At 40.2% G+C, this 24,901-nt stretch overlaps 1 protein-coding gene across 2 annotated transcripts in view; it reads left to right on the top strand.

Annotated features, from left to right (window-relative positions):
- The window catches only part of ACVR1 (activin A receptor type 1), an 88,968-nt gene that overhangs the window by 30,705 nt on the left and 33,362 nt on the right, over positions 1–24,901 (top strand). For both annotated transcript variants that reach the window (XM_017895084.1, XM_017895083.1), the window contains exons 4-7: positions 11,731–11,994; positions 13,983–14,194; positions 18,127–18,226; positions 21,832–21,978. In XM_017895084.1, the coding sequence (XP_017750573.1) occupies positions 11,731–11,994; positions 13,983–14,194; positions 18,127–18,226; positions 21,832–21,978 (723 nt within the window). The remainder of the gene's footprint in view (positions 1–11,730; positions 11,995–13,982; positions 14,195–18,126; positions 18,227–21,831; positions 21,979–24,901) is intronic.

The raw sequence follows: 24,901 nt of genomic DNA, 5'->3' as shown, positions 1-24,901 counted from the left end.
CTGTCCCCCAGGCTGGAGTGCAGTGGCGCGATCTCAGCTCACTGCAAGCTCCGCCTCCCGGGTTCAGGCCATTTTCCTGCTTCAGCCTCCCGAGGGACCACAGGGACCCGCCACCACGCCTGGCCAATTTTTGTATTTTGAGTAGAGATGGAGTTTCACCATGTTAACCAGGATAGTCTTGATCTCCTGACCTCGTGATCTGCCCACCTTGGCCTCCCAAGGTGCTGGGATTACAGGCATGAGCCACCGCGCCTGGCTGCCAGTATTTTTTAAATTGACGATTTGGGGGATTGGGGTGGGGATGGCTCCTTCGTTTTATTTCTTGCTGCATTTGTTTTGTCTTCTGAATTATGGTACCCACACCAAAATAGTTTCAGTTGAAAAACAACAGCAAAACAGAGATTCATTCAGAAAAGTTACATAGAAAAAAATTACCAATAGTCCAGTTTAGAATTTGACTCCTCTAATATATGTATAATACTGCAGCATGCCATGTAGAGTTACAGTAATGACTTCTTTTTATCCTTAACTTCACGTCTCAGTTCATATGCTTCACAATTTCAGTTTTGCAAAGGATTAGGATCATGTTTGACATAGTATTGATGGTCAGAGTCAAAGAATGTGTTCTGAAAGGAAGGCTTTGGCCATGCATAGAAATCAAGCCTTTCTTGGGAAAGAGACAGGGCCAAAACACCATTGTTGGTCATCTTCTGTTTTACTATGCCTTTGCGTATATTCTCCTTCACCTTTCTGTGCTTGTTGCTACCTGGTACTATGGAAACAATAATGGTACCCATCTTGTTGGGGGGAGTCATGAGACTACATGCCGAGTGCCCAGCACATAGTGAGCACTAGAGTGTGAGAGGCCAGAAAGTGGAGGTATTCATTGTGTTATCCCTAGTGTCTAAGACACTACCTGGTATGCAGTTGGTGCTCAATAAATATTTGACAAATGAATAATGTTGGCTACAATAGTAATTATGGTAATAGAGAAAAGATAATATTATAAGAGACAGAGGGACTGATCTGGGCTGATCACATGTACTCTTTCAAATAATTTATTATGAGTTTGGGAAAAGTGAATCAGTTATAAGACAAACTTATATTCTTTTAGTCAATTTAAATTAACAGGAGTACCAGTTGACGATACTGGTAGGCACTGGTGATGTAAACATAAGCAAGAAATGGTTCCTGGTTCAAGAAGTCACAGTCCAGTTGGGTATAGCAAAGGTCACAGCATAGCATGAGGGGTATGGACAGGAAAGGCCTGCATCCCACATGGAGCTGGGTTTGGGGCTGGTGATGCAGGGAAGCTGAGTTTTGAAGGATAAATAGCCATTAGACCAGCAGAGGAGGGACTAAGAAGGACGTTGCAGGCAGGGGAAAGGTGAATACCAGAGACGTGAGACCATGGGGGGGTCACCAAGTCATGAGACGGAATTAGGGTTGAGGATTGAGACCTGCAAGCGTGGCAGAGCCTTATGCTAAGGTGTTTGTCTTCTATCCCGAAGGCAATGGAGAACTGTGGAGAACTTAAGTAGGTGCAGTTTGTGTGTTTTGAAAGAGTGGTGTGTGGTGAAAGTGGATCATAGAGTGTGGCAAGATGAGAAGTAAAGGGATGGGAAAAACTAATCCTCCTGCAGTTTAGGGACAGGTAGGCACACATACTCCATTTTCAAAGGCATCCCAACTGTAGCAACTAAATGGTGGCAAACAAAACAAAAACAAAGCCTTAGTGCAAAAGTAGAACTGTTATAGGTGGCTCACAAATGATAACAACAACAGTGACAAAACAACAATAATCTAATAATAATGCTATTGCTAGTTTTATTATGAAAGCAGAAGCCAGAGCTGCTGACTTTCCTAGCAACTTTTGCAGGACATTTAAATCCCTCTAGCTGGCCCTTTGTTCCTGTGTTGCCATGGTGTGTCAATAAGCCCAGCTCAGAATAACCCAGGCAGTGAAATGAGAGGTACAGCTTGCTCACTGGCATGTTGGCTGGCCAGGTTACACGGTTTTCATTGCTCCCGTCTTGGGAGGAGCACTGGGCAGCTGGTTGCCCTGGCAGCTGTGAAGGTGTATGTCTCTTGGCTGCCCAGAGTTTGAAACAGAACCAAAACTTGCCTGCCTACTGAGCATGTGCAGCTCCCGACTGAGCTGATAGCAACTGAAAATAGCCCACTGAGCACCTGTCCCTTGTACACCAGCCCCTGGCTGACTGCCATTTGGACAATGTGGACTTACTTAGTAGACAGGTGAGGTGCTGAGCAGATTTTAATGGTTCTTAGGAAGATCTTGGGAACTTTGGCCCTACTTGAAAGGAAGAAAAAAAGCAGCAGGCTTCTGAGAAGTTCCATTTGTTGCTTCTGTGGTTAGTTGGTGTCCACACTGGCTATGTATGTATAGTTTGTGCCTGAAGACTTCGTATTGTTCTCCTTACAGCAGTTCAGTAAACTAAGTAAGTTTTCTCTTGGAGGGAAAGGCTTTCCTAATAGTCTCCTAGGGTTAGCCATCCATGGTTTATACAGCCTCAGCTTTAGAAAGTTTTGGAGTTAAACTATTTTGTTTCATTTTATACCTGCTCTTTAATCCCCAGTGATTGTTAGTCATTTCTACAAGGTGTCTCTTTGCTACATTATTATTTCTCAGTAGTCCAAATGTTGGCACAAGTAGAATCACAGAATAGAATCCCAGCATGTCAGGAGCTGTCTGTTCCCTTTTGGGATTTCTTCCATTTCCTTCTGGACTTTAATCTCTTCAGTGAGCTTGCCATTGTTGGACAGACTTGGTGGCCAGTGTGGATGGAAGCAGGCTCTGGAAGGAAATGCTTCTGAAATGACTGGTGGCATTAAAGCTACTATTTAAAAGTGACCCTTTGTAGATACTTGGGTTATCTTTAGGCTGTCAGTGATCTGCAGCTACAGGAGCCAGAGGGAATCTGCGGAAACTCTTGCTTGTTGCTCTCGCCTGGATTTGTGTTTAGATATTCTTGCTCCCCGGCCAGTGGCCTCGTGACACATCTCAGATTTAGCTGGCTATCTTCTGCCAAAGTCCAAGATTATTGTGGAAGTTGGGAATGGTTTGCCGTGGCACAGATTGAGGGGGAGGGATTGTGTGCTTGAAAAGCCAGTTCTGGTTCACAGCACTCAAATGGGATGCTTTCTGTTTCTACCTGGAGTGTAGGCACCTGGAGCCTTTCTGTGGGCCCAGGGGTACAAAAGAACAAACTCAAAATGACTCAAATGTAACGGTCTCATCGTGACTGTAAGATCTTTATTCTATGACTGATAAGCCAATCTTGTTCAATATGTTAAACCTGAGAATTAATGAATTGTTTTGGACCATATTAATTAGACTGATGGGGAAAGAAGACATGTAAAGCAAAGATCGAGTTATAAAGGCTGGTATACAGAGGCACAAGCATGTCTTCCTGGGATTGAAGACATGGGATTCCTTTCTTCATTAACCTTTCATGGAGTTCTGGACTTGGTAGGGCCTTGGGAAATAATGGGGAAATTGGAGGATAGGGAAGTAGTATTATCAGGGGCTTGGACTCTGCCCCAAGTTTTTACCCTTTTGACTTTTATTTTAAAATCGCTTTGGCTTCATCTAGGATGGGAGGTAAATATAGTAGCCCCCTATTTATCCGTGGGGAGTATGTTCCAAGACCCCCGGTGGATGCCTGAAACCACAGATGGTATTGAACCTTATATATACTATATCTTTTCCTATGTCTAGGATAAAGTTTAATTTATAAATTAGGCACAGGAAGAGATTAACAATAATAACTTAAAGTAAAATAGAACAAGTATAACAATAGTCCGGCATCACCACTCTTCTGCTTTGGGGCAGTTATTAAGTAAAGGAAGGGTTCCTTGAATGCAACCTGCAATACCATGGCAGTGGATCTGGTAACCGAGACAGCTGCTCAGTGACTAGCAGGAGGGTAGCATCTACAATGTCGGTACGCTGGACAAAGGGATGATTCATGTCCTGGGCAGGATGGAGCTGGACAACATGAGATTCCATCATGCTACTCAAACAGCACACAACTTAAAACTTAGGAAATGTCCATTTCTGGAATTTTTTGCTTAATATTTTTGGACTGTGGTTGATGGTAGGTAACTGAAATAGTGGAAAGTGAAATGGTGGATAAGGGAGGATAAGCAGGGACTACTGTAGTCTGGAAGTTACTTTGTTCCCTCTGTGCTTTTCTTTGGGGTAGGATAGGTTGTGGAGCTAGGAAGGGGAGTTTAACTAATTCAGGACATTTTCACCTTTAGCTGTGGGTGCCACAGTGCCTAAAGGTTGCATTTCAAGACTTGTTAAACAAATTGGAGCCCTGTATAACTTTTGAAAGGTTTGTCTCTGTGGTTTGAAAGCTTCCAGAAAGGCTGTAGGGGTGTGGTAGAGGCTTGCTGATGGCAACCAGAGCCAAGATTGGCAACCTTGGAGGAGGTCCAGTCCCTGCATCCCAGAGACAGAGGTAGAGTAGGATGCAAGGAGAGAGAAATCGAAGTGGAGAGCTAAGCACAAAAGCTACCCATTGGTTCTTTCTCCACTGCTCTGTCTCACCTAGAGCCCATCGTTAAATGTTTCCTGTAAAGCCAAAATTCTCAGTGTAGAGCCCAGGTGGGAAATCCTCACTGAAATGCCATATACTCTCTGGTTAGCCCAAGAAGGTGGGGGAAGCAACAAAAAGTAAGTCCTCAGAGTCAACACTTCTTCCTGTGGCTTGAACAGACCTTCCAGCCTGAGACATTCAATAGATGGAACCACATTCCTGGCTCTCTCCTAAGACTAAACAAGGAATGACTTCTGAAATGTTTACAATTCACTGGGATTTTCTTCTCTCTTCCTCCAGGTCATTCTATTCTCTGTTACTCTCCCTATCACTGGAGTTCCACTTAGACATGGCCATTAGCACATATGCTGAGGAGACGGTATTTTTTGGCTTTAAAGTATTCCTCAGTAGGCAATTCCCAGTAGGCCTTGTAAGCCTTTGTTTCTCTGAAGCAGAGATTCAAGAAGTTTGAAGACAAAATGAAGAAAGGGGTCATTATTTTCTCCCATATTAAGGAGTTGTTTTACAGACATGCTGTATTTGTTAAAGCCAAGTCTTTGCAACATTCAGAGGATCATAAAAAGCATGGAAAAGACAGACCAATATTGTCTTAGGTCATTACCCCACAGTGTTCTTTCATTTGTTAGTCACTTGAACACAGGCTGAGTTTTTTGGCTTCTAAATAGAAGGTGTGGCTGCTGCAATAGGCTTAATTTACAGGGATTATTTCAGAGACAAGGAGTCAGCCCAGACACAAAATAAACAGATGGCACTTTTTTTTTTTTTTTTCTCAGCTTCAGCAGTTCAAATGCAGGATGACTTAGGAATCCTTATCACCTTCAGCAGAGCAAGAAGGGGAAAATGATGTCATTCACTCTTCCCCACTCCCTACTGAAGGTGCCATTATTTCACTGATAGGGAAAAAATATGGCAGCGAAGACCAGGGAAAAATGACAGCAAGGAGCAGGGGCAGCTTTTTCTGTACTAGGCAGCCAAGTCCTGCACTGACCCCTCCAAGCTGACGAGTTGCAGGCATGTGTTGTGTTTTGATGATTCTAATCACTGTAGCCCAGAGTCCTCAAATCAACCATCCAGAGAAGGACCACCCACAGAGCCCAGCTGTTCTATTAACGTATTAAATAGTTCCTCAATTTTTTTTAGGAACACTTGTATTTTACCTGTTTCTTTTAACTGACAAGCAAACAAAAAACCTACCACACCACAAAAAGTACTAATTTTCTATATTTGTGAGCCCAAGTAGGTGAACAGATGTGATGGTGTGGCAAGCTCTTCTAGGAAGAAATGGTTTGCTCAGGCATGTCGGCTTGGTGACTAAGCCTTGCCTTAAGATCTGTGCTGACATTTAAAGACTTTATGGGCTCGGCCTGCTCTGAAAACCAGCATCAGGTCTCTCCCCACCTCTAAATCCTTTCTGTGAAGGGAAAATTAATTCTGAAGCAAATACTCATCAAGCTTGCACTCCTGCCAGCCACTGAGGCTGTTGTGGGGTATGTAATGAACGGTGAGCAAAGTATTAATAGATGCAACTCACCCTCATGGTGCTTACAATCTATAGGAAAGATGACATGTGAACAAAGGCTTCTCTGGGAAAGTAACATGTAAGGTGAAATCTGCACCGTACATAGGCACTAAGTAGGTGGAGCGGTGTTGGCTGGAGGGAGATAAGCATTCAACATGGAAGGAATTCCATACTTAAAAGGACCTGAGATCCCTAAGGCCTTTTAAGAACATTCAATAACTGAAGAGGAGGCTGAAGAGCATGCAGGGATCAGGTCAGCCAGCACTTGTAGGCCAGGTTAATGACTGGTCTCCACTTTGAGCGTGATGGAAGCCGAGAGAGTCAGGCTTGTGTACCTGAATGAATGGGAATGCCATTTCCTGAGGCAGGGAACACTGGAGGAAGAATACATCTGGAGTTCAAAATCATGGAAGTTTTTGTTATTGATATTCAATTCATATGCAATCTTATTTGAATGCCTCTATTTGCCTTCATAACTGCTGAAATACATTTTCTTCTTGACTTTACAACTTAACTAAGTGTCAGTCTCTCGGATAAGGGGAAAAAAATGATTTGAGTTCCCTAAATGAGTGTTTTATAATGAGAGATTATTTAGGCACTGGGTGTATTTTATCCCTGAGAGTATAGCCTGTCCTCTTGTCAGAGGATCAAATGCCCTTCACTAGGCATTCCAGACAGACCTTTGTGTTTCTGTCTTAGGAGCAGGCTTGCTGGCAATGATACCTAGCATTGCAAAATCCTTCTTAAAGCCTTTGTTTAATGCCAGAGATCTCAAATGCTTTCAGATTCTGGAGAGGTGCCAAACTGTGCTCCCGGATTAGGAGACGATGGAAGGACTCCTATAATCTATAAACCTCATATAAGCTTGCCATTTCAAATGAATGAATTGTTTAGAGTGTTGGAAGGAGTCCAGGGATGCTTGAGTTCCTTTTTTAGCTATACAAATTCTAAGCTATTGGACTTTTGTAATTACAGTCTAATTTCTGCATTATGATTTGTGCTACTTTGAGGTGAACTTGTAAAAAATTCAGCCTGTTCCTTTTGCTGCCCTCTAGGACAGATCATGGCCATGGGCCAGTTTACTTGTAGCATTTTCTTATTTGTCTTTTCTGTCAAAGACGTTAGTGGGAAATGTTGGTTTTTGTGCACCATTTAGAGTGATACTCAGTTTCAATGCCTTAAAGCATTGCAGAGTGCGTGACTGGGCAGGTGTGAATGGGTAAGTCCACAGTGTTGTGATTACTAAAGTCCCATTTAAATATAAATGTGAATACTTTTATCATGAAATACAAGATTATACCAGACTGTGGACAGTTTTTAAAAGTCCACGATGCTCTTTGGTCTGCCTCTCTCTCTGCCAGTCCAGCATTAGACTCGGAGGAGATATGCCCAGATGGTGAACTGAGTATCATCCAGAGCAGGACAAATCTTTTTAAAGAGCTGGCCATGGTGAACTCCTGGGATTCCCAGCCTGCACCGCTGGTTTGTGGAGCCAGCCCCGCATTCTCCCTGGTGGCACCGAGGCAGTCTCTGTTTGTGGTCAGAACTCCCTGCTGTTCCCAGCCAGCCCAGGCTGCGAGTGTTTTCACACGGCTCTGGCTCTGGTGATACAAAGGGCACGCAGTGCCAGCCATAACACTGAGTAATGCCGGGAGGTGCCTTCTAGAACAAACAATGTGGGTGAGCTCTGCAGAGAGGGAATACCTCTGGCTTGACATTTAAATTACTGAATTATTCAAATGAATGTCAATTAGGTGGAGTAGACTTTCTGCCTTCTGCCAGGGCACTTCCTGGATATTCGCACAGGCGAGTGTAAAATACTTTACATCAGATACGGTGCTTCCTGTCAGTACTGTTGAAAATCAGTCACAGAATGTGATTATCTGTTCCTTGGTGTTCCTTGGTGTGTGCTGTATTTATATCACAGTCTGAAAGATCAGGAGTCTACACACCCATACCTGTGGCCCTGAAAGGGGTTTTGTGATCATTCTCGAACCCCACCCCCACTCCCACACCAAATAAAATATCACAGGCCCACACATGTTATGCTTATTCCTAAATTTGACAAGAGTGAAAAAGTGAGTCATGGGCTTTTGAGTCCTGCTGTCTTCCTTAGAATTGTGGATATTAAGATCCGAGAATGCTATTACTACCTTGCTTTTAACCTTCTTTGTTGACTTAGTAATTCTAGTTCAGAAAATACTTCCATCTACTCCACTCTGTCAGATGAAATTGCCAAAGTGGCATGTAGCGAATGTGAATGTGTGCCTGCATATGTGTTCACCTGTGTGATCATTTTGTCATTCTTACGAATTTAGGGTCTTCATTTATATTTGGATATGTATAAAAAATAAATACATGATGAAGGACTTTGCTAATTAGTTATGTGGGAATACAGAAAGTAAGAAGATTGAATGGTGGATGAGGAACAAAATAGGAAAGAGAAGTTAGGGAAGGTTTTGTACTTCCCCCTTAGCTAACTGTTGGACTCAGCTCAGGGTTCTTTCAAATCAGAGACTGAGTTAATTATTACATATCATTAACAGTTGTCTTTCCTTGCCTTTTTCCCCGGATTGTGGAGGGTAGGTTATAAAAACCCTGGTATTTGACATCTTACTGAAAAGAATCACCAACTTACAGGTAGTTAATCCCTGGTTGTCTACATGCAACTACAGGAAGTACATAAAGAATTAAGGAGAGTGCTTAATAAACAGATGAATCCCTTTGACTTAGTTCGTGACCCTGCAGGATTAAAGCCTAGGTATACCACAGAGTTAGGTATAGTGAGTTGAATTTTACTGAAGGTGATATTCACTTGAGGCTGTCACGTCTGGCAAAACTCTTTAGGTTATAGTACAAACGTCAGGCTCCCTGCACAGCTTATCAATAACTAGAGACCCTGGAAAAACAATGCCCCTTCCTGCATCTGTGTACTTAGAATTTAGTTTGGGATGGAACTTTAAAAACAGAGTTTATTTTGAGAGCACATTAGAGAAATGATTGTTATTGTTACTTTATTTTTTTAAAATTTGGCATTTTTAAATTACAAGCACTGGTGTCCTTAATCCTTTGGTTCCCTGAACCATCCATTTCCTCAGGACCAATGATGAGCAGGCTCTCTCTAGTGTAGCGTTGCTGGTTTATTGTTATTCTTAACAGCCCATACGTGCAGCGAACTGAGTAAATCATACTCGTCAGTTCATTATCAGTCCATGAACAGCTCCCTCCTACTTTATTTTTATTTTGCTCCTTCATCCCAGCACTAACCCCTTATCCCCAAACCAGTGTCAACAGGCACATACTCTTCAGTGGGTTAGGTGTATATCCTGGGGTATCTATGATCTTCTAAAAATACTCAGGATTTTAAAATATATGTTTGTGTTTCAAATTTACATAAATTGCATTATTTCAGTTTTTAGCATAGTCTTTTCAATTCCCTGCCATAGATCACAAGCAAATTAGTCTGACACTATGACCTCTCCCCCTCACCCCACCCATCCACTTCCCTCCAAAGAATCATCACCTGTTGGGCAGCATAATTGGCAGCCCTCAGCCTGCTTTGTGCCATTCAAGAGTGGCAAGCATGTCTAGACTCCCTGGAAATATTATCTTTCAGCTCTCTTTTGGCAAGTGTAAACTTTTTGCTGGATTATGTCAACAGATATACATGTTTCTCATCCCCATAGAAATAGATTGGTGCTGGTATTTCCTTCGGATTTCTCCGGGCAAGGAACATAAAGACTATCTCTTTGCTCATTAAAACTTTTGCTCATTAAAAATGTTTGACGGCTCTTGATTCTCAGGGGTGAGACTGGTGACATACATAGACTGTCAGCGGCTATTTTGGATTTTGTGCTTTCAGGCATGTCTTTGCTCTTGGATGAGCCCCTTGTGGTTTTCAAAGGAACTAGCAAGTCAATTATAAATAGAAGGCTGTGTCTGTGTGTCTGCATGCACTTACTCTGTGGGACGAGGCACCCACATTACAGTGGGCAGTGAACTATTTTTCCACTTCTTTGAAGAGGGAAGAAGAAAGATTAAGAATGCTTTTCTCTTTTTGAGATAACCCACATCTCTACACACACCCACACAAATCTGTGTAAATGAACTTGACATTTTCAAAGACCTTACCTTAAGGTCTCCTCTGGAAAGCACAGCCACCCGACCTGTTATTTTAAGAAAGAAGCATTTATCTCACAGACCCACTACTGAGGGTTCAGGGATTAGAAGGCAGCCTCTATGTGCCATAGACCTTTGGAGGGAGCTCTGAAAACGGAATTTCCTTATATGAGCAGTGCTTTGGCAAAAGAGGTCTCAGCTAACTAATCAGTGGCCTCTAGGACTTGGCTGTTTACATTTTATCCTCTCTTTCCTTCCCCACTAGTAGAAACTGTGGGACCAGCAAGTCTAAACTAATCATACTGACAAGGGAAGAGAAAAGAGTAATGTGAAAATGAAACTGCAAATAAGTATTCTCAGAAAGAGACAATTAAGCGGAATGGTTAGGTGTGCTTCCCTGATCATCCATTTCTGCCTCTTTCCGTTGCACCTTGAACTTCCCACGTGTGTTTTCTTCCAGTGGTCCCACCTGTCACCTTACTGTTCAAACATTATTTGGTTCTCTTTGTCTCCTTGTGTCCTCATTCTCCATGTTTGGCACCATTTTTTTTTTTCTGCCAGCCAAAAATTCTTAAGCAGCTATTAATTCCCACTATAATCTATGTAAACTTTAGTGTAACCACTATTGAAAAAGTTAGTCTAGGTATCTAGCTGGAAATATTGGTACCATGGATTGTAATTATAGATTGTGCAGCCTTACAAACTCTTATTATATTACAGGTTGAACATCCCGAATCTCAAAACCTGACATTTGAACTGCTCCAGAATCCAAACCTTTTTGAGCATTGACCCAATGCTCAATAGAATGCTCATTGAAGCATTTTGAATTTTGGATTTTTGGATTTGAGATGCTCAGCCAGGATAAATACAACTATTCCCCAATCCAGAAAATTTTAAAATTTGAAATGTTTCTGGTCCCAAACATTTTGAGTAAGGGATACTCAGTTTGTGGTATATTTCTGCCATGTAGCTGCAAGAATGTCAGCATTCCTTGTTTTACTAGTTGATGGGGATTTGTACAGAGCTACCAAGAATTGGTATTAATAGCTGCCATATATTTAGGAGCTGTGTTTTTTTTTTTTTTTTTTTTTTTTTTTTTTTTTTTTTTTGAATAGAATAAAGGTGATAAACATTATGTTCCAGTAAAACATTTTATTTTGATGCAATAATTGGGATCTGAGAGCCAATCAAGATGAAGGTTATATGAACACCACAGGGGAGAGGCTCATTTTCAGAAGTCTGTGGACAGATGATAGCCAGTCTTTGTCCTAATATGATCCAAGAGGGTGCACAGCTTATATAAATGAATCACTATGTTGAGAGGCAATTATTATTTGTTGGTTGGTTAGGTGACAAGATCACAGAATGTGGACCTCGTGGTTGATGGTGATGCTTAACTTGACTTTCTGTTCAATAGAAGTGTTTGGAATGGTCATTCCCTCAGTGAAGGCGAAACTCATACAGTAATTCTTTTTTTTTTTTTCCCTTCCTTTCTCTCCCTTGCAGATGAGAAGCCCAAGGTCAACCCCAAACTCTACATGTGTGTGTGTGAAGGTCTCTCCTGCGGTAATGAGGACCACTGTGAAGGCCAGCAGTGCTTTTCCTCACTGAGCATCAACGATGGCTTCCACGTCTACCAGAAAGGCTGCTTCCAGGTTTATGAGCAGGGAAAGATGACCTGTAAGACCCCGCCGTCCCCTGGCCAAGCTGTGGAGTGCTGCCAAGGGGACTGGTGTAACAGGAACATCACAGCCCAGCTGCCCACTAAAGGTTCCCATAGACTTTTCTATTTCTAGATCAAGAGGTTTTGTTAGTGTTGTCCTGAGTCTGTGTGGGTTAAAGATCTAAGTGGCTATGATGCATTCCACCTACATTTTGAATCAGAGGCGAAGAGCTAAAAGGAAGGTAGCCCTGGGTGAAGAAGAGAAAGGACCAGCCTTTTGGCATCTAAAAGAAGGATGGGCATTTTGGGGGAATGTAAGCAAGGTGATGTCCATCTTGGGGACAGCTTGGCTGACCAGTTAGCTCTCTCTTGGTTGCTGTGACTCAGGTGAACAGCTCCCAATACCTTTTTAGGTTACTGACCTGTGATGTCATTCATAATTTCTGAAACAATTCTGTTAGTAAATACTCATCTCTATATCAAATGTGTAGGGAGGAAAACGGAACGGACTGATGACTGAGTGGAATGCCTTTACTGTTTTATGAGGAAGGAGACAAAAGAAGGCTCACTGATCTCTTCTCCCATATCTGATGCCCAGTGACCCTATCACTGAAACTTGAAGCAGGATGAGATTTCACACAAACCCTGTAGTTTATGTGGAATCTTCTCTCTACCACCAGTACAGATTGCATGTGCTAAGAAAACCAGTCCACCTCTGAAACTGTTTCCCTATTAAATGAGCCCTAAATTGCAATCTTAAAGTCTCTGCAAACATTAATGTAGACTCATCATTCTAAGCCAAATTTATTCTCTTACCATATAGTACATTTTTAATAGGTTTAGTTATTTAATTTTGTACTCAGAAAAAAGAAAGAAACCAAAAAGTGGAGGAGAGGTAACAAGGAGCATCCAAAACTAGAAATGTCAGCCAGCAAGGAAGGAGGCAGAAGAACAAAAAAGCTGATGCAAGATCATGTTCTAGTAATTTTGAAGTTATGGTGATGACTGTAAGGCATATGGAAAAGGTTAAATTCTGACAAGCAAATAGGACTGAATAATCAAAGAGGGTTTTAAAAGAGATCAAGTATTTACATGGTTAAAACTAAAAGGTTCTTGATGGAATAAAATTTACTGTTATATTTTGTGAGTTAAATTTTTATTAATTGGGTGGATAGACGCGAACAAATGTCTGAATTCATACAAAAATTATACCAACAGTGTGAAGTTTCTCATCTGCAGATTACCTTGAGTTTTAATAGAAGATTTTTTTTTTTTTTTTTTAGTTTAAGGACATTCTAATCTGATTAGGGTGGCCACAGTATTTGTAGTTCCATGTTGCATTTTGTTAGTTTTGCACTTTCTCATATGAATGACATATGCCATGGAGTATGATGTATGTCAAGCTGTTGATTAGTTGGTCTTGGAAAGTTAAAGAAATATGTAAGGGAAGTTAGGCTTGTGATTGGATGGCTGAAGAGACCAGTAATACGGAAATGGGTAAGGCCTGTGTAGGGAAGAACAGGACCTGATGACATAATGTCATGAAGAGGTCTGAACCGAGGGAGTGAATCCGTGATGAATGAATAAATGAGTAAACGAGGAGAGGAATGAGTGGGTTCCTAGGCAGAAATTGTGATGTGAAAAAATGAATGAGAAATCAGTAGTAGACACCCAGGATATGTGAAAGACAGAGACCACAGATGGGTAATTTGGTTTTAGCTCAGGTAGCCCTTTCTCTTAAGGATAGGACAGTGTCTGTAAGGGCTTGATGGTGAAACATACCGAATCCAAGTTAATAAGAGTAATGTCAAAGATTTGTACAGTACTTTATATTTTAAAAGCACTCTCACATTCAGGCATTAATACAATTGATTCTCAGTGGAATTTTTTTCAAGTTCTAGTTGTGTCTAATTGAATGATGGTTAAAATGTCTGGGCCATTGGCCAGGTATTAGGAAGTGTTTTAGTTTTAATACTTCGTGAGTTGTGAGACTGTGTGGTCAGAATCAGGAGCCACTTGTTAGGATATTGGTTATGTTAATAATAAGTAAGCAGTGATCCTTACAACCAATTCCCCTTTTCCCCCACAACTCCAGGAAAATCCTTCCCTGGAACACAGAATTTCCACTTGGAGGTCGGCCTCATTATTCTCTCTGTAGTGTTCGCAGTATGTCTTTTAGCCTGCCTGCTGGGAGTTGCTCTCCGAAAATTTAAAAGGCGCAACCAAGAACGCCTCAATCCCCGAGATGTGGAGTATGGCACCATTGAAGGGCTCATCACCACCAATGTTGGAGACAGCACTTTAGCAGTAAGTCATGACCCCACAGGGAACCCCAAGCATAAGGAAGATGTCTGGAGACACGTTCTTATTTCAAACATGAAACACTAACCAGTAATGAGTGACTGAACAGTGTACACACATGCTGTTGGTTACTTATGTCCTAAACAAGCACATGCTGGCACCTGTGTAGTCTTCCCATATCAGAACAGCCATTTTAGACAGGCATTTAAATAAGGGATGGGATTTATTTTAGTAGTGTTGGTAGTTAGTTACTTTTCTCTGAGGAGTAAAGCAAAAAAGAATGGTTGCCTACAATTTTGGAGGGTTGGCATTTGTGGTCTTCAGGTACTCTATTTTTAGCCATAAAAGTGCTCTTTGAAAAAGGCACCTTTTGCTTAATATTAAAGATTAATTTCCTTTCTAGATTATTTCAACACCCTGTAATTTAAGGCTTAAAAACTTGACATCCAAAAAAAGCAGCTTTTACATTTTGTATGCTCCTGTGGTGCCCCCTTGTGGAGTGCAGTCATTTGGTTAAGCTGGTGTTGTCCAATAGAAGAAGCATGTGTGTCACCTATGTAATTTAAAATTTTCAAATAGCCACCTTAAAAACAAACAAATGAAAAAACCCAAAAAGTTTCTTAAAAGTAGAATTAATTTTAACAGATATTCAACCAAATATTTGCCATTTTTGTCATTTCAACGTATAATTGATTAAAAAATTATTAATGTAAATTTTACATTCTTTCTGCTTTTGAAGTAAGTTTTCAAAATCTTGTGTGTATTTTACACCTATAGCATATATCAATTCACACCAACCTCAGTTTCCTTGCTCATGGCAATGTGTGACTAGTGACTTACTCATTGGACTGCACAGTGTTAGAAACCATTGTATTTATACATTAAAAAATTATTCTTCTGCATATTTTAAATGATAAAATCACATTAAAAGTGATTGTCTCCTTTTATTTACCTTTTAAAGTTGCTTACCAAGTGTTCATTTTAAAGACGCTTTGAACTTTAAGTGGGGAAAGGGTATCACTTGCTCTAAATAGAAGGTTATCATAAAGTGCAAAAGAAAAAATAATAGCATTCTATATGGATATTATGCTGAGTCTGATGCTTACTTTGAAAAAATTTGAGATTTGTGGGTGTTAAGAGAGTGCAAGAGACATGCCAATACCAATTCGAGACTCTCTCCTTGTCACAATCTGATGAATTGAAAGGCAATCAAAGTAATAACTTTCTAATGTGATTCAGTGTTACTTAATGCCATTGCCCATGCGTATTTAAAATCATTTTGCAATAAGTCTTGTTCTGCTAGACAACAAGCTTCAAAGTGCCTGACAGTTCTGCAGTTACACTTGCCCTGCAGCTCCCCTTATACTGGAGAAGACTTCCCCTCACCAGTGGCCATCTGGGTAGCACAGATGCTACACCTGGACAGTTGCAGGACCCACCTTTGGCAGGTTGTCACAAACATTTGGTAGTGCCTGATAAGGGCTGGGAAACATCCCATTCTACCACCTGCCCCATCACTGGGCCACTTTTTGGTATGTAAAAGGGGGAAGTAACCTTCTGTAGCTTCCATTTACCTACTGTTTAAACTGTGGTACAGTGGAACTGGGGAAAGAGAATGCAGTATAAGGACATTTCATTTCAAAAAGTAGAGAAATACAATTTTTTTTGTTAGATATATACTTAGAAGTCTATTTCAAGCTTTAAGGAAAATTAAATGAGTTTATTGAGTTAGTAGCAAGAAGATGTGAGGATGAATCCTGACAAAGCTTTAGCAAAGCAAGATTCTAAAATAGGTTAGTTAGAACTTCATTCCTCAGAGCTGCTAACATAACTAATTACCAAGGGCAATAATAGGAATATCTGGTATAAATTACTGTTTAAATAGCTTTTAGAATTTTGAGAGAGGAATGGAGCATATGCCAAAATAGTCCTTTAAACTCAACCATGTCATGTGACAGTGTATCACGATATCATAACACAGTATAGAACGCTATTGCAAACAAGTTGTGATTATTGGTCTACATACTTGCTTATTTAAGCAATATGCTCATTTGCATGTTTCAACAAAGCATACCTTTACTAAGCTGCACATCTACATTGAAAAACGAGCCTTGGCCATGCATGGTGACTCACGCCTGTAGTTCCAGCACTTTGGGAGGCCAAGGGGGAAGATCACTTGAGACCAGGGGTTCGAGAGCAGCCTGGGCAATATAGTGAGACTCTGTCTTGAATTAAAGAAAAGAAAAGAACAAAAAGAAGGCTTGACATCTGAGAGTTGAGATATATGTTTGTTAGTCTTGGGTTGATTATTTATTTTTCCTTCCTTAGGTCTATGAACAGGGTTTAGAAGCAGGATCATATATTATGAAAAAAATAACACATTAGTTTAATTTTCAGAATTATTCTTCTCAAAAAAGAATGAATGAGTAAGGAGAAAAAAGAACCGCAAGAGAGAAAATGGTTAGGGAGATATGAAACTCTGCTTCATCTACACTCATTTTCTTGTTGATTATCCCTTTTGTGGTTTTTAAGGGTTCTAAATTTCTTCCGTTGGATGTTCAGCTTTTGGTAATTTTGCCGATCAACAGTACTTCACAGTGGTGCTCAGAGGAAGTGAAAGAAGATGAAATTCATACAAATCAATGTATTGCTTTAGTAGGCCAGCCAAAATGTTTGGGAAAGGATGAGCTTTGGGAAATATTAACTCAATATTACTGCAACCCTACCTTTATCACCCATTGGCACAATATTGTTTATTATAAATAACCTGTGCCTGATACCTGCTTCTTGGCTTATGTTGAGAGTAAGAAGGAAAACTTTATCAATGAACTAACTGGGAATCTTTTTGCCAACACCTTCATTTGTAGACATTAATTTGGGGCACTGGTTTTATGTTTTCAATGAAAGCTTTATTTGTTTTCTTCTCTGATTTGTGAGTGATTCACATTAAGAAATGACAAGTAAGTGTTAATATAGTTTTGCTCCTCACCTACCTAAAAGGAAACCTCCAGCCAGGCAGCCCATTGCTGCCTGAACTTACCAATTTAATGATCCACATGGTCATTGGAGTCTTTTCGTTACAAATCACATTAGAGTTGTTTGTTCCTTATTCCTAGTTTGTTTGTTCCTAATTAGAGTTCCTTAGTTGGTATGGCAACTAAAGTGAATCATTTGACAGATACTTAGTGAGAATAGCAGAATATGGTAAATTATACCCAGTTCTTGAAGTTGAAGGGACATCCCCCCTCTTTCTGTTCCACCTGCTATTCTCTCTACTGCTTCTCTTGTGCTCATCTCTGCTTCTTGGGCTTTCTGATTTACACCTTCAACTTTGTCTGCTCAGCTTCTTTCATTATATATTTTATTTGGAAACTCTGCATATAAGAAAGGACTACTTATCCTTTGGGAAAACCTATCATATATTAGGTGAAGTGCTAGCTTCTAGTATTCCGAAGAAATAAAACCAGTCCTGGCCAGGTGCGGTGGCTCATGCTTGTAATCCCAGCACTTTGGAAGGCCAAGGCAGGTGGATCACCTGAGGTCAGGAGTTCAAGACCAGCCTGACCAACATGTAATGCCATCTCTATTAAAAATACAAAATTAGCTGGGCGTTGTGGCACATGCCTGTAATCCCAGCTACTCGGGAGGCTGAGGCAGGAGAATAACTTGAAACCGGGAGGCGGAGGTTGCAGTGAGCCGAGATTGTACCTTTGCACTCTAGCCTGGGCAACAAGAGTGAAACTCCGTCTCAGGAAAAAAAAAAAAGAAATAAAACCAATCCTTCTTCCTTGTTCCAGAGGAGCTTTACGTGCACACTAACAGGCCATGTGTCCCGGATTGCTGCCCTTCATGTGAGTTACAATGTCATGCATGCTAATATTCCAAAGTGGGAGCTATATTGGTCAATTGTTTCTTTTCCCCCTTGTCTTAAACCACAGGATTTACTGGATCATTCATGTACATCAGGAAGTGGCTCTGGTCTTCCTTTTCTGGTACAAAGAACAGTGGCTCGCCAGATTACACTGTTGGAGTGTGTCGGTAATTCTTTTTTTTCCTTTCTTTGTGGGTAATATGCAGTGTGAGTTGTGTATTTGAAGTAAAAGATGGAACTTGGAAAATCTGCTTTTTGTTACCAGTTGTTTCCTTATTAAACTTATGAGATGTGGTCTCTATTCTGTATGACTCATGTTGGAGCACCTGAACTTGTTTAAGCTCTTATCAAAGGAGTCCATCACTAATGAGTACACAGAATGCCTCGTCAAAAGCTTTCAGTTGTAAGTGGACCCTTTGGGATGGTGAGAGAATGCCTAAGAAATGAATTGATATGGTTGCTCCTTACCATAGGTATTGGATAATCTGAAGTAAGTAGGCTTTTGGACAATAAACTTGTTTATTGAAATTCTTTAATTCCTCTCATTCTTTTCTTCTTTTTGATGGGAATAATTAATGAAAATAATTAATGAAACCGATTCTAGCAAAGGGATCTTTATAACTCCCTTATTTAAATATGAGCTGTATACATTTCTCCATGACCTCGCACATTTTCCCCGTACATGAACATGTTTGTATGTGGACATAATCATGTTGTACATATAATTTATGTCCCTTTTTTCAGTTTTAAGCTCATGAACATTTCATGTGTTTGTACACATCACAAATATTTTTCAAGATTATGTAGCTGTCCATGAAATGACAGTGTCACTATAACTATACTGCTTGAAAAAGATTTTGCACACATTGCTTCTTTCTTTTGAGTTCTCAGAAAAAATTCCCAGGAATTGGGGGTTCCTGGGTCAAAATTTGTAAATTTTTTTAATAGTTTGTTTTATATGCTGCTGATTGGCTCTCTAGGAAGATGGTACAAAGTACCAATTTCCTGATTTTTGTTAGCTTTGCTTTTATGTGGCAGGTATTTGCAAGTTCCATAATCATTTTCCTAACTTTCTCTTTTAGACGACTTGCAGGGATGGCTACCGTAGCATTCATGGGTTGGCAACGTCTCCACACCCTCTTCCTAGTGCTCATGGTTTCCGAGGGCTGGATTTTGCAGTTCCTGCCATTGCATCTTTTGCTTTTGGGAGGTGACCTCTAAGCTGCCCCCATCACTTGGCTGCTGTTCTCCAGATTTTCTTCTTGTTTTCTTGGAAAGAGGGACACCCCCAATCTGAGTAGTAGAAAGGGGGAAAGGCAGAGGTAGGAAGAGCAGTGGCTACCACCCTAAGGCACAGGAGTAACCAGCAGGAGCTTGTTTGTCCTTTCTCTAGGTCTATAGCTATTGTCACTGTTTCCCACTTCTTGCTTCTCCACGGCAGATTGTGAGCAGAGAAAATAAAGATGGAAAAGCCCCAGATGAGCTCATTAATTTCAACCAGAGTTGTCCTCTTATACAACTAGTATCTTACTTGATTATGAACAAAATTATCTGGATAGTGGTGGGAAGACATTGAGGGGATACATTTCCCTGCCTCGTCTCCCCTGTCTACTCCTATTCCATGCAAGCTCTCGCAAGATTAGTCTTCAGAGATTGGCTCCAGAGTCCAAATGGCAAAAGAGTAATGCACCTTTAAAATATGTAGTTTCTGGTTCTATAGATACTGCTCAGCATTTTTTTTTTTGAAACAGTATAAACATCATTGTTGCATTTTCTTGGGTTAGGACTAAACACTTTAATAAAAGCAGTGCCTTTCATTAGCTTGTAGTTAGTGTGTTCATGCGGTACAGCTTTTAGTAAAAATATATGTGATGAACTGCATGGATGGTGTGTTATTTTTGGTTCAAAAACATGGGAAGTTGGGGTAGGGGAGTCATTTCTGGATGATGATCAGTGAAACTACAACTTACAGGTGCCTTAGGGGAGCCTTTCTGTGGGGCTCCATGGCCAGGGTTTTTGAGCAGCTCTGCTTTTGTTTTAGGGGCTCCTGCATAATGATAAGTTTGCAAAAAGCATTTAACAACTTAAAAGCATTTGAAAACCATTGAAAAATATTTCTGTTTTAATTTACCTACCTCGACATTCATCTGTTTTCTTTAAAATATCACCCAAAAAAGGGTGTGAGATAATTTTATGTCCACAATTCCCTGGGATATTTTGCTGTCATCCCTAATGACAAAATGAGGACAAAGGGAAAATAAAGATACAAAATAGAACCAAAGACAGGAAAAGGTTAGCATATCGTTTTCTGGCAGCCAGTGTTGGTAGTATCTTAGCACTAGCCCTCATCTTGAGCTGTAAATGCTGGGCAAATTGCTATGACTTTATTAAAAGGAATCCTGTACTAAATTATATTTGTGTGACCCAACAGTGGCCCACAGTGAGCACTTGTTAGCCACATTCAACATCCTTTTGGGTTAGTTGTTGGTATTTAATAGGGACATTATTTTCTTGTCAGGTAATGTAGATTTAGTGGTTGTGATTATGATTCAGGTGTATCTCCTGGACAGACCTGCTTCTCTCTCCATGTTTGGGTTTTCAGTGGCTTAGTGTTCTAGCAACTAACTGTATTCCTGTATATGCAGGTGGTGCTGCAGCTGCTTATTAGAAGCTGTGTGATTCCAGCAGCCACTTGCCTGGGTAGAAAGCCCCACTGCCCTCCAAGTTAGATCTCTTGCCTTGTTATCTAGGCTGATTATACCCCTTGTTGATCCTCATAGTCTTGTGGTAATTACCTCCTCCTCCAACCTCCCTGATCACCCCTACCTATAATTAAAGAGACGAATGGAAGAGGGAACATATAGCTGACAAGCTGACAAGTGTGTTGCTGCTGCAAGAGGGGGCCATGCACCAAACAGATTAGATCACAAGTAGAGTTGCCACGTTTTCCAAAATGTGTTCTCCAAGTAGCCTTTTCAGTGTAGCCCATCTGTAGCATCACAGGAGCTGTCTGACAAATACCCATGACCAGTATCAGAAGAAGTCAAAACTGTTCTGGGATTATGTATTTAAGACTTTGCAAATCCTCTTCTTTGAAATATATCTTCCGCCAAGAAATCTTTATGGATGGCAGTGGCTGCTTGTCGATCTCCTACACAGCATTGTGTTTTGGTTTGTTTTTGTTTTTTAATCCTTCGAACACACATTTTAAACTTAATTGTTCTCCTTTGTGGAAAAAATGCATATCTAAATTCACCAATTTGGACAGTGCCTATGTTGATCCTCTGTGAAGGGAAGGAACCAAGGAAGGAATTCAGTTTACTGATGTATACTTTTTTGGCTTTCGGAACACAATTGAAATTTAATAATCTGTACCATTTCATAAGTTTTACTTTCAAGTGTTTTAAAAGTCATATGCATTTTATACCTTTCAACAGAGGAATTTAAATGTACACTGAGTAATTAGCAGCTAATTATACAATGCAGATACAGAAGGCAGTTTGTTATCACAATATGGTAGATGAGAGGGGCAGCTTCCACCTTATTTTTGTATGTCTTTATAGGCCAAAAAAAAAAAAAAAAAAAAAAAAAAAAAACAAAAAACTAAAAAATAAAGGTTGTGATATTTATATTCCCAAGCTGAGTTTCTCCAGTAAGCAATGGGAGGGATTAAGAGTTGCAGGCACTAAATTAATTGGCTTATTCTTAATGATGGGCTGGCCACCTCCAAAATGCCTACTGTTCTGTGTCACCTATGTTTTGTTTTCCATAGGGAAAGGCAGGTATGGTGAGGTGTGGAGGGGCAGCTGGCAAGGGGAGAATGTTGCCGTGAAGATATTCTCTTCCCGTGATGAGAAGTCATGGTTCAGGGAAACGGAATTGTACAACACTGTGATGCTGAGGCATGAAAATATCTTAGGTAAGTACAAGGATAACCCCCTCGTTAATTGTATCTAGGGAGAAATAATTGTCCGCCTTTGCTCTCTCCGTTTTGGTGAATGTGAATTTGAGAGTGTCTCCTAAAAAGCAATATAGGGATCCTTAGCATTTATATGCTATTTAATTTTCTCAAACACCAATTTCTTATTTAAATCTGCAAATAAGTTTAAGACTCTCTGGATGATGAAAAGGAAATCCACTAGTGCTAATTCTTATTCCTACATCTGCAGATCGTTATTTAAATAACAAAAATTTGCCCCATATTGTTCACTTCAAGGCTCATTGGTTGTTCTACTTACCCCACCCTTTTTGAATATTTATTACTTGAATCAAACTAAGAAAGATCTTTGGACTATTTCCTAGAGATTCACAGCTCCCAGGGATATCGTAATTAAATGCACATTCCCTCAAACTAGGCATCATTTTTAAAACCCAGATTTTCAGAGGGATTCAGGATACATTTTAATTTAGAAACTAAAGCTTAGCAACATTTGTGAAATATGTAAAGTGCCCGCTGAAATACTGCTATGGCAGTATAAAGGGTGAGCACACTCCTTAGGCCCATTGACTTCTATATTTTTGAAAAGTTTCTCCAAATGTGTTTATACTGATACATGTATGGTGAATGCTGCCCGGAGTGCTTCTTCAGTAGTGGATATAAAGTTTATATAGAATTTAACTCTGTATAGAATAGTGTTGGCCACCTTATGGCTATTGGATTAGGTCTGGCTCATAGGAAGGCCATTGCCAAAATTTATTTCTATTTTAGCACTGCCAATTTAGTATTTAAATGAGTCAAGTTGTCTGCAAATAATGATTTGACAGTTGTCCAAAGCTTCAAAGCTTTGCTTCCATGGTGTGGTAGTGATGTTCCATCTCAAAATTGTTTCAGTTTCTGTAGTTGATTTCTCACTTTTGCTTACCCATCGGGTCCTAGTCATCACTTAATCCTCCTCACCTCAGCTGTCAGCTTTCCCTTTCCAATTCATCTCTCCACTTGGAGTTGTCTTCCATTGGGGAGCAGAGATAATTCTGTTCAGTGTCTTTGATGGCTGGTATTCAAGACTCCCTGGTTTGGGGCTCCAAGGCATCACTTAACCATCCTTTACAAGTATGCCCCATTCTGTTACTACTAATACTGACCGTTCTTTGAGCTTGCCACAAAACATTTAGGTCTCATTGTCCTTCCTCAGGTTGCTCTTGATCACTCACTATCCCTTTCACATCCTCCAACCATTCCTTCCTCCGTCAAAACCTCTTGGCCCCCTTTAGTTTTGCCCTGTGGAATTAATTGTGCTTTTTTGCATTCCCTCACTTTGTATCTCTGTTCTAACTCTTACCACACACTGCCTTGTGTTGCAGTTAAGTGTCTGTGTAACAAGAATAGCAACAGTCGTGACAACAAACATGTAATGGATCATTACTACGCGGTAACCACGGGTGCATTATGTGCATTTTGTTATGAATCTTCACCATGACCGTAAGAGAATAGACACTCTCATTTTCCCAGTTTTAAATGTTGAGGTAACCAATATATACAGAGAGGTGAAATAGTGGAGGTGGGAATTACACCAGGCAGCCTAACTCTTAACCACAGTTTTGTACTCAAAACACAAACATTCCGTAAAAGCAATCTAGAATCGTGAAGCAAACGAAGTTATATAATTCACGCTTAAGAGATAAACAGTTAAAAAGAAAAAACCTGATTATTTAAAAGTATTTTTTTCCTGATGGTCTAGAGCATAATTAATGGGACAGATAAAATTCTTCCCTAAGACCTAAGGGGCTTAGTGAAGGTGAGATAATACAAATGTATTTGTTTATTGTTTATTTATTTAATGAGAAGCTCCTTTTTCTTGGGGGAGGAAATCAGTAGAGGCTACACAGATATATAACAGTAATTTAATTTCTTTTGAGTGGTGCTGTTAGAGTTGGGGGTATTTTTTAAGAAAATCATTAAAGATTAGTATTACTTGGTTTATAAACTGTTAAAGCAGAAACATTTTCTTTATTAAGAATAACTAATGTCCAAGAACACATTTTGATGCATATTTTGGCCAGCTAAGGGCTCCAAGAGAAGCAGCTTCAAGGGGAAAAAGCAGATTGGGGAGTAGGCAAGGAGTGGGAGACTCAGGGCTGGCCATGGGAATAGGCTTAGATGAAGAGAGAGAAAGAAGTAGAGGGTGAAGGTGCTAAAATATTATTCAGTTTGCTTTGCATATGTCCCTCAGGCGAAAATGTGAAATTATTTTTTCTCTGAGTAGAAATCATTTGTTTGGGGACAATATGGTGTAGTCGGTAAGAGTCTGGGTTCTAGAATCAGACCTACAGGAATCTAATGTCAGTGATGTGATCTACTTACTTCATGTGGTTTTTGAAGGATTGCATATAAAGTTCCAGGCACATAGTACTCAATAATTATTAACTGCTTCTGTTGTGGTTGCCGATGATGAAGATGATGATGATCAAATAGGGGACCTTTCTTGGCTCACAGAGCCTTCCTATGCAAGGTATCAGGACAGCTAGCACCAAATTCAGAGTTGATAGCAACTTAAATAGCTATGTGATCCTTGGCATCTCCCAGCAGCAACTTTATTATCTGTAAAATGAGCATAATGATGTCTTTCTTACCAGCTTGTTGAGAAAAATCTCATGAGAAAATATATGTGAAAGTGACATAAATTTTATATAAAGTACTATGCAAGTATAAAGCATTTTAATGTATTTTCTCTTACATTTTCATAAGTCATTTAATTCTTCCTCAAGCCATATCCGTCTTAAATTTTTTTTTTCTCACTTCTTTTTAAGTCCCAAACTTCACTGTCTACCAGCGTGGATCATATATGTGAGAATAATCCTAGAAAGGCACCTCTGTAGCAGAAAAGGCAAGCACACGTCGCAAT

The sequence above is a fragment of the Rhinopithecus bieti genome, unplaced genomic scaffold (assembly GCF_001698545.2).
Source record: "Rhinopithecus bieti isolate Rb0 unplaced genomic scaffold, ASM169854v2 scaffold_25748, whole genome shotgun sequence".
Lineage (NCBI taxonomy): Eukaryota > Metazoa > Chordata > Mammalia > Primates > Cercopithecidae > Rhinopithecus > Rhinopithecus bieti.
The sequence above is the reverse complement of the archived record's forward strand: the minus strand, read 5'-3'. Positions and strand labels throughout refer to the sequence as shown.